This window comes from Etheostoma spectabile, unplaced genomic scaffold (assembly GCF_008692095.1).
Source record: "Etheostoma spectabile isolate EspeVRDwgs_2016 unplaced genomic scaffold, UIUC_Espe_1.0 scaffold456, whole genome shotgun sequence".
NCBI lineage: Eukaryota > Metazoa > Chordata > Actinopteri > Perciformes > Percidae > Etheostoma > Etheostoma spectabile.
Window position 1 is genome coordinate 426,581 of NW_022605612.1, and position 16,088 is coordinate 442,668.

The 16,088-nt window shown below is 38.5% G+C and overlaps 1 protein-coding gene across 1 annotated transcript in view; it reads left to right on the plus strand.

Moving 5' to 3' along the window:
- LOC116686711 (transcriptional enhancer factor TEF-1) overlaps window positions 1-16,024 on the plus strand; it is a 163,561-nt gene extending 147,537 nt beyond the window's left edge. Inside the window, exons 9-12 of the mRNA XM_032511735.1 lie at window positions 1,732-1,905; window positions 8,236-8,376; window positions 8,740-8,892; window positions 11,601-16,024. Of these exons, the coding sequence (XP_032367626.1) occupies window positions 1,732-1,905; window positions 8,236-8,376; window positions 8,740-8,892; window positions 11,601-11,714 (582 nt within the window). The 3' untranslated portion in view covers window positions 11,715-16,024. The remainder of the gene's footprint in view (window positions 1-1,731; window positions 1,906-8,235; window positions 8,377-8,739; window positions 8,893-11,600) is intronic.
- Window positions 16,025-16,088: the final 64 nt, after the last annotated feature.

Below are 16,088 nucleotides of genomic sequence, written 5' to 3' on the forward strand. Positions count from 1 at the left end.
GGCGATTCCCATAGTGAAACACCGAACAAAGTTAGAAAAAGAACCAACAGACCTGGGTCCAGCCCATCAGCCCCTGTTGTCTGCTTAGTATCAAGGACCAACAAAGCATCATGAGCTCATTCACAGTGAAAAGAGTCATTGAAAAACCTTGCACATTAACATCTAAGTTGTCTTGTAGAAAATGCTTGGTTGTCACTCGCTCCATCTATACAGTATTTCCACAATGGCAGTAGTAGTGGTTCTTTCAAACTCCCTTTACTCCCTGCCAAGGCGGCTATCAACGCTGTGTCTTGGCACAAAAGTGGAGGGACGTTTAGTTAGCTAATCAGAATCAGAATCAGCTTTATTGACCAGGTATGAAGACACATACAAGGAATTTCCTTTTGGAGCGTAGTTGCTCACAATGTGCTTACACATTCAAAACAAACAAACAAACAAACAATATATACACACTAATATAGACACACTAATATATACATACTCTAAACAGAAACAATGTAGAAAGATGAGTGCAATGAAGAGTCCAATAATATTAATTATTATTAAAATGTGGAACATAGTGCCACATTTTAATGTTAGTTAGCGGGAACACTGTTCTGTCCTACGCTGTGACAAGACTTATTTAAAGTATTACTAATTTAGTAATCAGTCTGTCTAATTTTGACATAGGTATTAACATAAATATTCTAAAATCATGCTATAGGTCTCTCTCTCTCTCTGTCTCTCTCTCTCTCTCTCTCTCTCTCTCTCTCTCTCTCTCTGACATGGATCAACACTAAAATATTTTATATCCCCTGCAGCAAGAGCATCAGCAAGCGCAAATATGTCATTTCTTGAAGCAGTTGTTAATTTTCATCTATTTAAAAAAAACAAAAAACACAAAAAGTACACTTTAACCTTCAAAGACTTCAATGTTCAGTAGGTTGATAATATAATATAAATAATGAAGTTTAAGTTTTTTTGATGTTAAATTTCACGTTACCATGTAGACTCTCAAGGTAAACTAACATTGAAAAAACTTATTTCTGGAATCATGCTGTATTGTGACTTCTTATTTAAGTTAAACACACCATTTCACACAATTCGTCTAGTCTAGCATTAGCCCGTATGGCAAATCATGAATCAGAGAGCCTGCTGTCACCAGAGACAGTTTTTGTCACCGGTTATATTTTACATCCATGACTGTCACAGTGTAAGGCGGAGCGCAGTGGAACTCTTCACCCAGCTGGAAGCTGCTTCTCTCAGCCAGGAGTGAAGCTTCGGTTTTCTGCTCCTGATGTTCCAAGAGCCACACGCTCCCAAATACATTAATAATATTTTTTTTCACAGTCACAGTGCTCCGTAGTGCCAGTAGTGATCGAAACCTTCATGTGATACCATGTGATTTCTGAGATGTGGGGACACCGTGATGTTGCTACAACCTGTGTGGTCTCTTGACTACTCATGTTTCTGGCCCTGTTTGATTTTGTCAATAAGAGCAAGAAACCAGATCAGTACAGCCCTTTTTTGTCTCTCAAGGGAAAATTTAATTTGCAGTAGTGGGCCAAAAAAACCCAAAACAACAGACTGAATGAATTAAGGAATTTCCCTCTGATCTGTTTATCGATCTACGCTATGTTGCTTCTCTCAGTCTTTCTTTTGCTGTTGTTTTACCCAGGGTGAGATCAGGTCACATTTGTACACTTTCTCTTTCTACATCCTTGCCTCATTCAAAGTTTTCCCTCCCCTCAGTATAACAAGCACCTGTTTGTGAACATCAGCCAGAGCAGTCCGAGCTACAACGACCCTCTGTTGGAATGTGTGGACATCAGGCAAATCTATGACAAGTTCCCAGAGAAGAAGGGTGGCCTCAAGGAGCTGTTTGGCAAGGGCCCGCAAAACGCTTTCTACCTGATCAAATTCTGGGTGAGCAGACAAACATTTACCTACTTCTTGTTTATTTGAGTTTTTCATTTTAGCACGTACCCCCTGCAATTCTTTCTCTATTTTTCCACCCTGTACAATTTATTTGTGTGTGTGTGTGTGTGTGTGTGTGTGTGTGTGTGTGTATGTGTGTGTGTATGTGCTTGCGTGTGTATGAGTGCGTGTCACTTGACGGTTCCTTCTCGGAGTGACTTTCAAAAATGTCCGGCAACAGAACACTCATTTCACTCATTTCTAACTGGTGATGGTTAATTTCCAAAATTAAATGACAACTGTCACTAGCCGTTTTTATTAGCAGTAGCTAACTAACTCAAACTCATGGACCCAACTCCATGAGTTTTCTCCATGAGTCTGAGAAATCACTGTGCAATCAGCCATTTCATCAGGGGAACCTCAGGGGAGTCACTGGGAAATCACGAAGGGGATAATAGCCAACTATTTCTATTGCAGTTGCAGAAGCTGCTCCAGAAGACGTGCACTCATCAAATGTTTGGACATTTTAGCCTACTTCACCTTGCTAGTCAAGTAAAAGACTTTCAATCTTTGTGTTCACTGCAACTCGTTTTTGGATCCTGAGAAATGGCTGTGAAATCAGCCTAAAGTATGTGGCCAAAGAGAGACACCACACTGGGAAAAGAAAAATTCTCTGAAGAGTGTGGAAATACAAGAGAGATTGTTTTGTCAAAGCTTAAAAACGCCTTAATGGAAAGTATTCCTAACACTTCCAACAACCTTCTTCTTGTCTTCTACTTCTTGCTTATTCACAGATTATTTTGTTTGTACGCCCTCTGGTGTTTCAAAGAATACTGCAACGAACAATGCATCAAGCAGAAACGTCTCCGTGCATGCTTAAGGCTACCCAGAGCTTAAGGCGCTTCTACGTTGGCTTCACTTTTCAGGCCCGGAATCTTCGGCCATTGTTTTTTATAGTCTATGGCTAAATGGGGGGCAAAGCCACAGCCACTTACCCCTCTGTGACCTCTCCACAGTCTGTTGAGCTGCAGAGTTGGCATACGTTGATTTTTAGGATGGGGTGAGGGTGGATTGGTTGGTGACAAAAGCTGCCTCTTTTTACATCATCTGCCTCCAGATAAGCACATAGCAATGTGGAATTCAAAGACTTTACACTGAAATGGCAATTGTCAACACTGTGAAATACCCCAAATACATCCATTGTGTCCTAACCATATTGTGTAATATACTAATTTAGTAAACTATAAAAACAATATAACTAATATCCAAGAATTCACATTGTAGACCCGATCTATAACACTTTGGCCACAATTTAGCACATTGACCATACAAAATCCATATACGAGGTTTCAACCTAGTCTTGTTAATTTTTCCTGCTGAGTTGTTTTAAAGAAGATCCCTGTAAAATGACCTTTAAAAGAAAGTTGATACATTCATGATTGGGTGCATTACTGCATGTCAGGCAAAAAATCAAAAACCTCAGCATTTCTTAGTCTTTTTTTATAGGAAATGGAAATAAAGACACAGTTCTAGTATTGCAGTGTAGAACTAGTTAGTCCAAGCATTATAAGTCTGATAAGAAAAAAAGAGTCTACTAGTCAATCTAGTACTACACTGTTTCGCTGCTTAGCTGACATACCTTGACAAACAAGACAAAGGTTAGCATGTTACGCTTTATTGTTCATATTTTTAAACAGTATTGTTCACTTTTAATGTGACAAGCAAGAAGAAAGAGAGAGAGTGTGTCATGTAGAAAGCCTTTTCCCTGAATGTATTTAAAAGTTCTCTGATATACCACCAATCTGTTGTTTGATGTTTGTAAATGAATGTACAAGTGGGTTATTGAGCATAAGGGGCTGTGAATGTGTGTGTTTGTTCTCAGGCTCATTTTAAATTATTTCTTTCTATCATTTCTATCACGGAAACTTGGCTGCATGTTGGTGATCTAAGCCCTTTCACTGATTTCTCCCCTGGTGATTGTGACTTTTTTATTTCTCCCGATCCACTGTCAGGGGTGTATATACAGTGGTGTGAAAAAGTGTTTGCCCCCTTCCTCATTTCCTGTTCCTTTGCATGTTTGTCACACTTAAGTGTTTGGAACATCAAACCAATTTAAACAATAGTCAGGACAACACAAACGTAACACAAATGCAATTTGTAAATGAAGTGGTTTATTATTAAAGGTGAAAAAAAATCCAAACCATCATGGCCCTGTGTGAAAAAGTGATTGCCCCCCTTGTTAAAACAACTAATACTGTGGTTGTCCACACCTGAGTTCATTTCTCTAGCCACACCCAGGCTGATTATTGCCACACCTGTCTCCAATCAAGGCATCATTAAATAGGAGCTGCTTGACACGTAAGGTCCACCAGAAGATCCTTAAAAGCTACACATCATGCCGAGACCCAAAGAAATTCAGAGAACAATTGAGAAAGAAGTAATTGAGATCTATCAGTCTGGAAGGGTTATAAAGCCATTTCAAAGCTTTGGGAATCACGCAGACCACAGTGAGAGCCATTATCCACAAATGGCGAAGACATGGAACAGTGGTGAACCTTCCCAGAGTGGCCGCCGCCCAAATTACCCCGAGCGCAGCGACGACTCATCCAAAGGTCACAAAAGACCCCACAACAACGTCCAAGAACTGCAGCCTCACTTGCCTCAGTTAAGGTCAGCGTTCATGCCTCCACCATCAGAAAAGACTGGGCAAAAATGGCCTGCATGGCAGAGTTCCAAGGAGAAAACCACTGCTGACAAAAAGAACATCAAAGCTCGTCTCAATTTCTCCACAACACATCTTGATGACCCCCAAGACTTTGGGACAACATTCTGTGGACCGATGAGAACAAAAGTGGAACTCTTTGGAAGGTGTGTGTCCAAGTATCTGGCGTAGAAGGAACACTCATTTCATAAAAAGAACTTATACCAACAGTAAAATATGGTGTGGTGAGTGTGATGGTCTGGGGCTGTTTTGCTGCTTCGACACTGGAAGACTTGCCGTGATAAAAGGAACTATGATCTGCTGTCTACCAAGAGATCCTGAAGGAGAATGTCCGACCATCTGTTGTTACTCAAGCTGAAACGAACTTGGGTTCTGCAGCAAGACAATGATCCAATCACACCAGCAAGTCCACCACCGAATGGCTAGAAACAAAATGAAGACTTTGGTGGCCTAGCCAAATCCTGACCTGATCCTATTGAGATGTTTGTGTATGACCTTAAAAAGGCCGTCATACTCGAAAACCCTCTAACGTAACGAATTAGGACAATTCTGCAAAGATAGTGGGCCAAAATTCCTCCGACCTGTAAAAGCCTCATTGCACGTTATCGCAAACGCTTGGTTGCAGTTGTTGCTGCTAAGGGTGGCCCAACCAGTTATTAGGTTTAGGGGCAATCACTTTTTCCACACAGGGCCATGATGTTTGGATTTTTTCACCTTTAATAATAAACACCTTCATTACAAATTGCATTTGTGTTACTTGTGTGTCCTTGCTATTGTTTAATTGTTTTGATGTTCTGAAACACTTAAGTGTGACAAACATGGCAAATGAACATGAAATGAGGAAGGGGGCAAACACTTTTTCACACCACTGTATCAGGGTGAATTTTCGGTATTTCTGTCTTTGATTGTGAACAACTCAGATAAGATTTTAATCATAGTGATTTTAATATCCATTTCTGTTGTCCATCAAAGCCTTTAGTTAGCCAGTTTCTACAACTTGCGGACTGATTTAATCTGAATAAGTCTGTAACTGGTCCCACACACAAACACTGGAGTCTTGTTTCATCATTAGGTTTATATTGAGCTGAATATTGAGCTGAATGTTGCTGGTCTATCTGAACATAAATTTGTGATTTTCAATGCAGCACTTTCTTATCCAGTACCTAAACCTTGCTTACCTGAACACTACATCCGAGCACTGAAACGAACCAAAGACAATGCCCAACCTTGGCTTAACAGGGAAACTTGTGCCCTTTAACTAAAGTGTAGACAAGCAGAGATGAATTGGAAAAAAGATAAACTGCATGTGTCCTATGAGATACTGAGAGATCACCAGGTATCCTATCAACACCTTGTCAAAGTATCTAAAGCGAAGCATTTTACTGATATCATAGCTAAAAGTGCACATAGCCCTAAAATGTTGTTTAATTAAATAAATACTGCACTAAATCATGCTATTGCACTCCCTGATGCTACGTTTGAAATCACAGAACATTTTTTGAGCTTTTTTATCAACAAGGTTGACACTATCAGATACTGTATTTCACCTACTGATCATGACCCTTCTAAATCAATCCAATGTCCGGCTTCTCTGAATTGTTTTGTGCCTGTGGCCCTGTCAGCATTGATGGATATTGTATCACACATGAAACCTACCTATTCATCTTCAGTGGCCTCTGTTGTCTATTTAAAGAGGTATTTGATACTATTGGTCCCTGCCTCTTGTCTGTAATAAATGGCTCTCTTATTGTTAGCTTTAAACATGCTGTGGTTCAGCCTCTAATTAAAAGAAACAACAACTTCGACTCTACAGATTTTAACAGTTTTAGACCTATTTCTAAATTATTGTTTATGTCAAAGATTTTGGAGAAGATTGTTCTTGCGCAGCTCTTTTCATATTTAAGTGAAAATAATGTCTTAGACAGTTTTCAGTCTGGTTTCAGAGTACACCATAGCACAGTTGACAAACTTTCGAAAAAATTGTGTGTGCGCCCTTTTGCCAGAAATCTAGGTTTCATCTTTGACCCAGCATTAAAATTTGACAAACAAATAAGTTTTCTTGTCAAATGTAGCTTTTTCTTATCTCAGGACTGCTGTTAAACTAAAATCCTTCCTCTGTCACAAGGACTTTATTAGTAGGAGACTGATATTCTTCCTCTTATTTCGTCTCCTACTGACTACTGCAATTCCTTGTATTCTGGGATTTGCCAGTCATCTTTATTAGTTCCTTTTAGCTATTTCACCGTCTCGGATGAAAACAGAGGATGATAATGCCTTTGCATGATTGTGTCTATATTTTGAATGTCTACTTTTGTTTAATATAACTTTGTACAGCACTTTGTTCAACCTAGGTTGGTTTTAAATGTGCTCTATAAATACATTGACTTGACTTACGACAAACAGTGCCTTAGAGAACTAATACTAGAACAAATAGTAGATGACATTAAGAATAAACAAAGCACTTTAAGATTTGAATAAAAAATACAGCTATTTTAGGGTCAGTTCACACAAATTAAAAGAAAATTGTATTTGCTCAGTCTTTAAGATGTCTGCCTCCTTGTCAATACAATGAAGGGGAACCAAATTTTATTGTTGGCTTACAGCCACTGAAAAGTAAGTTTAACCTTTTTCCACCAAGAAGTTTCAGTATCAGTATCAAGTATCAAGCTTTGTAGCCACACAATTGTTTATTGTAAATTTTGCACTCAGTTTGGATAAGGAAAAACCTAACAAGTTTTTACTTGGTAAAGGCAGAGCAACAGAGGAGAGATCCTCCTCCAGGATTGACGGACATTGACATAGATGTTGTATGTTCAAAGCAGACAGAAATAATGTTAGTAAAATTAAAATGAGGAGAAAAAAATGACTTCTTTCCAAAATCAGTATCCCTTTTTTGATAATCCACAGTTCTCCAGTGGAAAGTAATTCTAAGGAAAACTGTCCTTCATCATTGTATGGGTGGAGTTAAAAATATTAAAGGATGATGCCTCAAAACCTTGAAAAATAAAATCAAGACTATATATTTCTAATTTCATCACTAGGAGGTGTAAGTAATGATGCGTAGTCTGTGCGATTTAGAATGACAATGACAAACTTAAATATGATTGGTTACTCAATAATAAGTGACACAAGGTTTGAATTTCATTGTGGGTATTGCACATAATTTCATCGATCCCAGCAAATCTAGTCCTTCTAATATTCAGCCAACATTGCACAGGTGCGGAATCATTTGCAGTGTTTGTAAGGCAAAGTTAACTACGTTAACAACAGTGAAATGATGTGCGTGTGTGTAAGGCTAACATAACTGAGTTAACAACGGTGAAATGAGCTGCTTGATTTGTAAAATGTACAGCGCTGCACCTTTTACCAGCAGTGTTTCATAACGTCATGTCATGAACATGGATTCAGTACACAAGAAGGGATTAAAACTACAATTATACTCTGAGTCATACAAACCTCACCAATCTGATACTCTTTTCAGAGCCTGTCCCCCTACCCCTGAGAAGTTAGATTTTTGATTAAAAGTGTAGATAGATTTGATTGTTAGATTTTGATCAGTAAAATTAATGCTGTCGTTATAGCTGTAGTTGGTCATGTTTTTTTCCATTGGTTATCAGGCGGATCTGAGTTATAATGTGCAGGATGACCCAGCGGCCTTCTACGGTGTCACCAGCCAATATGAGAGCTCGGAGAACATGACCATCACCTGCTCCACCAAGGTCTGCTCCTTTGGCAAGCAGGTGGTCGAGAAAGTGGAGGTAAGGACGGATTTAAATCTTTGTAGTGCACCTTGGTAATCCAGGATCTTTTCATGGACATGTGATGTACTTAATCAATAGAATAAAACAATAAGAGAATTAGTCATTTAGTATATCCTGACTTTTAGTCCCTCATGTGAGCCAAGCTCCAAAACACTGCATCCTACAAATCTCAAAATGCAACTTGATACTTTCTGACCCTTCCTGCTTGGAAGACAGGCAAAAAAAACAGTTTTTACAAGAACAGCTCATGACTGTTAAACTGATCTTGAGGTATACTAAAAGAACAATGGTAGTGTTCCCCTTTAGAGTTCAATTATCATATTTCTTTTAGTAATGATAACCCATGTTTCTCTCTTTCAGACGGAGTATGCAAGGTTTGAAAACGGGCGCTTCATCTACAGAATCAGTCGCTCTCCGATGTGTGAATACATGATCAACTTCATCCACAAGCTCAAACACCTGCCTGAGAAATACATGATGAATAGTGTGCTGGAGAACTTCACTATTCTGCTGGTGAGGACATCAGTCCATGTGGCTGTCTGTGTGTGATATGGTAATAAAAAATTAACCTGTTAGCATTCCGCCCCCTTCTTTAGATGGGTATGGGTGGGGTACAGGGGATCTTTAGGGGGAGACAGTAGGTCATCAGCAGATGCGACATGATGCGCAATTTTTAGGTTGATACCATTTGTTACACAGATTTGGTGGTAAATTTAACCATTTTCTTCCACTCAGTAATTGATCAAAAATGGTTCAAAATCCCTCTAATATACCACATTAAGACCACCAAGACCCTAAGGAGCATCTTAAAAAATTCATACTGGGATTTTGTTTCAAAAACCTTTGAAATTTGGACACTTCTGTAAGAATTGCATTTTTCAGCGATTGGATGACACTTTTGTTCTGGAAGCTGCTGAGAAATCTCTTTATTGTCAATATACTGAGGAAAGCCAGACAGCTTCTAAATGCCCTAGGTCTCCACGAGTTGGTCAAAAAAGTGCCTCGGAACACCGAAGCGATGCCAATTTGAGTGTACGTTCTGCGTGTGTGCGCGGGCGGCGCTAATCTGTATTGTCGCCCAAAATAACGACAGCTGATTGGGCGAACGTGTCAAGTGGGTCTGGCTTCTCCTGAATTTCACAGCCAAATTGTCATGGCGGCTCAGTCGGAATACATTCTCATATTATACGAAAATAACTCACCGAAACATGTTTCTGAAAACATTTTAGGCGAGAAATAGGCCATGCATTTGCTGATTGTCTTCATTTATGATTGACAAAGATCAATTTAAATTGGACATATTATAAAAAAAATCACTTTTTCTAGGATTTGGGGTGTTATTTTGTGTCTCTGGTGCTTCCACCAGGGGGCTAACTGTAGGATCTTAGTTAGCATACTATCTCGTTCTCAATGGTAAAACACTGCTACAACACACTAGTTCACCATAATCTACAAAAGAACTACTTACATGTCCCTGTTCTGCAGGTATTCCACAAGTGCACCCTTGCTAATCCTGCCTTGTACTGACCAAAATTGGAGAGTTATCTAGCTAATGTGATCTTACCTAGCTACTGTGCATGTGCGACTCCCAACAAAGAATAGAACTGGGGCGGCCTCTAGCTCACCCAGTTAGAGAGTCCTGCAGCTGCATGTCAACCCCACATCTCTCTCCCCTTTCATGTCTATCCATTGTCACTTTAATAAAGGGAAAAGGCCCAAAAATAATCATAAAAAAAGATAGTATAGAAATGAGATGTCTCACTATGTAGCTAAAACAAGTGAGACGTCTCATTCTGTAGCTAAAATCGAGACCCAAAGACAGGGTGAAAAAAGTAATAAACAAAAGAAATTAAGTTTTTGGAAAAATAATATACAATTATAAACCTGAAAATGAGCATAATATGGCCGCTTTAAAAGATTTTTGTTTGATAAGAGGTGTTAGTCACACTCATCCCGCTCGTCATTTCCGGGTTAGCACTCCACCAATCAGATTGGTCATTGAGTGTGACTGCCCGCCCAATTCAACTTGTCAAATCGGCCCAAATGAAGGCCGGTGGCTCTTACAGCTGACAACGGTACAGAACACACCAAAACAGGCTTGAGTCACTGACCTTGCCAGACTGTCCGACGGCTGATAATTGGATTGGTGTGTCAGGGCCTTAAAGTGTCATGAGGCTGCGATTATCATAGAGGTCAGGTAATTTAATACTGGTCTCAAACAAAGAAATGGGTAATATGGAGACCATATCCTCAAACATGAATACAGTTGTGCTCATTGAATCCACAAGAGTGTCAACTTTGCACTCATACCCAATTTATTCTAAAATTACACATTTATACTTCATGAGAAAATTTGGGTTTGTTCCCCAAACTGCATGGGATTAGCATATAGCAGGCATGTAAAGGGAATACTTTTGTATACCCATATAACTATTTTTATTTAGATATCTTGGGGAGAGAGGTCAAGAGACCCCTTTCAAAATGGCTATCGCAGTTCCTTTTCAAAATGTAGCCTAATTTGGGAGCATTCTTCAAAACTAAGCCCTGTACAGTTTCTTAGAGACAAAATGTCTGTTAGGCCATCGGAATGTTAAGAGTTTATAGGGTAATTTCAATATTTTTTTTATACCATCGGGTCTATAGTGACCATTTTTTGCAGGGATGACTACTGCCAGCCAAAAAGCAGAAGAAATTTTTAACGAAAGCACATTTTCCGTTAAAAAAGGTTGAAAAGTAGAGAGCTGTAGGTGGGGCGGAAATAAGGAAGCAACTGAGTTACTGACCTGGCATCAGTAAGTTACACAGGAAAGCATGGCAGGATAACAGAAATTGTAGTTAGACACTAATTATAACAATCTGAACTTGTCACTGGCAATATCAAGCACTTTTAGTGAATTTACATTGACGATGTGCTTTTGTCCAATAGAGTGTCATTGCACCCCGTCTCGCGGCTGCCGATTACAGTGTTCTAACTCAATACGGGACCATTTTCAAAGATTACGGTTCACATTAGTCACTTATACATAAATGCATAGGAAAAGGGGGTCCATGTAAAATTACAGAAAGTACCCTTTGTTTGTTTTGTGTGTGTGTGTGTAGATGCATTTTTAACACAACTTTTTCTTCCTTTCTTTCCTTTCTGTTTTTGTGTGTGTGCGTGCGTGCGTGCGTGCGTGCGTGCGTGCGTGCGTGTGTGTGTGTGTGTGTGTGTGTGTGTCCAGGTTGTAAGCAACAGAGACACTCAGGAGACATTGCTGTGTATGGCGTGTGTATTTGAGGTGTCCAACAGTGAGCACGGAGCTCAGCACCATATCTATCGACTCATCAAGGAATAACATACACACACTTATACACATGCACACATATAGCCTTTTTATTGGTGATTAATAGTGACATTGGAGACAAACTGTCTAAAAAAGAAATCCTACAAAAGTGTCTTTCAGCCACACTCAACTTAGTGAGGAAGGAAATGGCTGCTCACAAAACACCACAACAAGAATTGGGTAATTATTTACCATCGGATATGATGCAGTATGCTGCAGAATCCTCCTCAGCAGGAGCATCCCCACATATAAATCTTAACTCCAACCTGAATATCTGTTGTTGATTAGCTGTAAAAACCACAGTGATCCAACACATCAGAATCGACCTGGGTGGTTTTTCCGAAAACATCCTGACTCTGATATCACCTGGAGATGTTATGTCTCCTGCTAATTGGTTTCTTCCCCTCTTTGTACCAGTAAATTTGTATTTTGCTGTTCTGTAGATGGAAATGAAAGTAGTACTTCTGTCAGGTGCTTTTGGGAAAGTCAACCCAGGGCCAAAAAACAAATCTAACAATGTCCGCCTTCATGTGACAAACGTGTGTGTTATCTGCAAAGATAAAGGTCAGACCCTGTGTATCATGAATAACCAGAGAAGAAAATAACACTACTGCATTATCAAATAGTACAGTATAGAGGTGGTTTTGTACAGATAGCGACTGCAAATTGTGAGCTGCAATCTTGCACAAAAAGAGGTTTTTTCCCAAAGAAAATAAATCAAAGTTTTACCTTTTTGTATGTACTCTTTAAAAAAAAGAAAAAAAAGAAAAAAAGAATAGCTTCGAAACTTTGGGAAATTGTTTATTGAAAGTAGCATATAGACTATATTTTAATTCCATGAACACTATCTAAAATGTACGTTAATAAGAAAGTATAATTGAATTTAAACAATACAGGTACCTTTTGTGCAACAAGCGACTCTTCATCAAGATTGAATAAAAAAATAAGCATGTTAAAGATATGATCCTTAAAATTTCAGTTTGGCATGTTTTGGCCCTAAAGACAAATACAGTACACTTCCTGTCAGTGCTTCACAATAAAAGCCATTACGTGTTTTGTCAGTTGAGGGCTTTTAATATGAAGCAGCATCAAAAGAAAATGTTGGGTTGGTACTGGCAGAAGCTTTGTTTGGGTTTGATTTCATGAACATCTTAAGGATTATAATTTTAAATATAAAATATATTGTGGTCAATCTATTGGGAAGCACTGTGAATCTTTAAAACGTCATTCATGGTGTATAAGGAAAAGACACTTTTCAAACTGTTCAGGTTTTACTTACAAATTAAACTTAGTTAAATATGCTTGCACCAACTGACTTAAGCTTAACATGTCTATACTGACAAATGTGTTAAAGCCTGAAATTTTATTATGTCCATATTTAAATGGAAGATTATCCTGACCAGAAGCCATGGCACCTGATTTTCATTTTGAGAAAAGGGGATAAGACACAGGTCCCTTTAATTAGTCCAGGACTTGTTTCTTCCAGTTAGATGATATTATGTCAGAATTTTGATGAAGTGTACTGTAGCAGGTGATGATTGGTGGTGTGTATGTGTCATGCCCAGCAGCATGAAGTGCCTTTGGTTGGTAACAGCAGTATACATTTCTAATCTGTTTCATGAAAGTCCTGATAATTTGGTGTTGTAAATGGTCTATGGAAAGTCATTTTAGTGAATATAAATACATAATAAGGTATCACATGGTCCAGTTTTCACTGTCTGAGGGTTAATTATCCAAATTCCATATTTAAAGGAGCTGTACTTATATTCTTCACTCTTTCATGTTACTTTATACAACAATGATAACCCGGACTATGATGGACTATTAACCGTTTATTAGCACAACAGCATGTGTTCACAGCAGCATGGCTAACACCAACAACAGGAGCTAAAGTTACCCACAATCCATCAGGTGTATCACACTCAAATCCCACAGTAGCCCAAAATACACAGTACTCATCATTCGCAAACATTACTATAGCAGTGAAACAAACATTTGCTTGTAATGATACAGTGGAGTAATGGTGTCCTTAGCAAAAGAACGAAGTCACACTGTGTGTTAGCCAAGTCTTTATGTTCTTTGTTTTGTGAGCTGTTCCAATGCATCCAGTGCATGTTAGTGTATGTGAAAAAACATTGGTATTTCACAAATTGGGGAATGGTATGTGAGAGCCATTTGAAGGCATTCCCAGCCCGCTAATTGTTATCTGTTATTCCTAGTACAGCTCCTTTTAATGACTGTTTCATGTTGTTATTTGTAGACAGTAAGCAGTGAACCATACTAAAGAATCTTAACTTTGATCCCACATGATGTGTATGAGACAGATTCTTGTTTACTTTATTTATTTTACTTTATGACAGCATTTACATGTATGTGTGACAGATTCATGTCGAAACTGCTTGCACACTATATTAGGTATTGTCTGGTGCCGCATTTAAAAAAATAACTTGGACTTGTTACTACTAAAGAAGACAAATTCTAATTTGGGTATCTTCACATGCCTTCTGTAAAATAACTGAAAAAAACTGAATAACAATACGGTGAACCAGCATTCAACAATGTAAAATGGTATGCTGATTAACAGTGTCAAGATGTGGTGTCCAGAATACCCAGTAATTTGCAGAGAAAACACTGCAAATTTATTACGTGTTTAGGGGAACTTTTACCATTATACCGGACCTGAAATGAGCCGTCTTTCGTTAAAACTAGCCAGCTGTTAAATTTTATGGTGTTTACAATGACTCATATTTTATAATTAGGTAGTAGATTGTAAGATTGATGATACGCCTATCAGTCTTCTACCATTGTGCTGAAAAATATAAGATTTGCCATTGTCTAAAACCACAATATTTTGACTCTATTTGTCTAAAGACTCCTGTGGGTGTCTCTCAGGGTACAGACATCTGTCTAACAAAATGCAATCTTTGGTGACTTATTCCGTCAGGAAAACCCCTTTTCAAAATTCCACTGCCTTCAGCTTTTTTGTAGTGGCTTGTTGTTTGCAGGCAGACTACTAGACCTTCACAGCAGAGTACTAACTTGTAACATGTACAAGATAACCTAACACACAGCCTCAGAGGGGCTCATTTTGCAATAATGACCTTCTGTCTGGACATTATCAACCACAGCTTACCAAAGACAGTCATCATGTGACACAAAATGCAGAGGAAAATGAATTTATTACAAGCTGGAGTAACTGCGCATCTGCCAAAAAAATACTAGGAAAATGACTATCAACCTCCAAACATATCTAGTTCATGGGCTACACTGTAAAACTGGACTGTATGTAGGTACAAAATACAAAATAATAAACAAAACGTAATGGAAATAAGTTTAAAAACTTTGTGGTTTAGAAAAGTGTGCATTAACTCTTTTTTTGTCTTTAAAGACTTTTTAATTTGACCTTTATAAAATATGGACACGTCTTATCATATTGGTTGGTAGACCACTCAGAAGCCCTGTATGAGAAGGACACAGGAAACCGTGATAAAATAATTTAGCAAAATGCCCAAAATGTCTGTTAAACTTTACAAGGGCTCATCTGTAGAGCTGTACTGTTAAATGTCTGCTCCACAATAAGCACATGTTGCCTAAAAGTTATTCAAAAGGTAGTCGCATTGCCAAACCGCTGTCTCAGTGCTGCAGTATGGTCTTGCTACACCACCTATCTTTCTTGGGATAGGGGAAAAAACACTCTGGCTTGTTTGTATTTCTTTACACCAATCACAACCATCCTGGGCCAACGAAGCGAAGATGGTAGAGATAGCAAAAGGGGAGGAACATTACATGCCAGATGTCAGGCTTTCTTCTAGCAATGTACATCGGTTGAGCCAGACTTTTAAAAAAGATTTCAAAGTTCGAAACTGTTAGTTTCTGAGTCATCTTCTGTGTTGTTAGTGTTGTCTCAAATGTGCAAGTTGGATATTTATCTTTTCTGAACTACATGTGGAACAGAAATCCTGTCTTTAATCAAATCCAAAATGGCCTTGAATCTTTTAGCTCCGGTGCATGTGTAGCACATCTGAATGTGCACTGAGGATTTTTGATAAGGTGCTTTATATAAAGGTGACAATAACGTTTATTACAAATGTTGTGTATATCTTTGATATTCTAATGTTTATCCTATTTTGCAAAGAAGAGAGTACATTTAGGAAAATCCAAGAGCTAGTAATGTGTGTCTATTGGTACTACACAGGGTCTGATCTTTGCTTTGTAACTGTTTTCCCCTCATGGCTAAAAGTATGTTAGATATTTTCTAGCTTTGTAGAGACTTTGTACACATATGCTATTAAGGTTAAATAAATGGTCAGTTCTAAACTGTGTCCTTGGGTTTTGTGATCTGTGATCCAGATTAAAAATAATGTACTGAGTTTGAACTCTGAATCC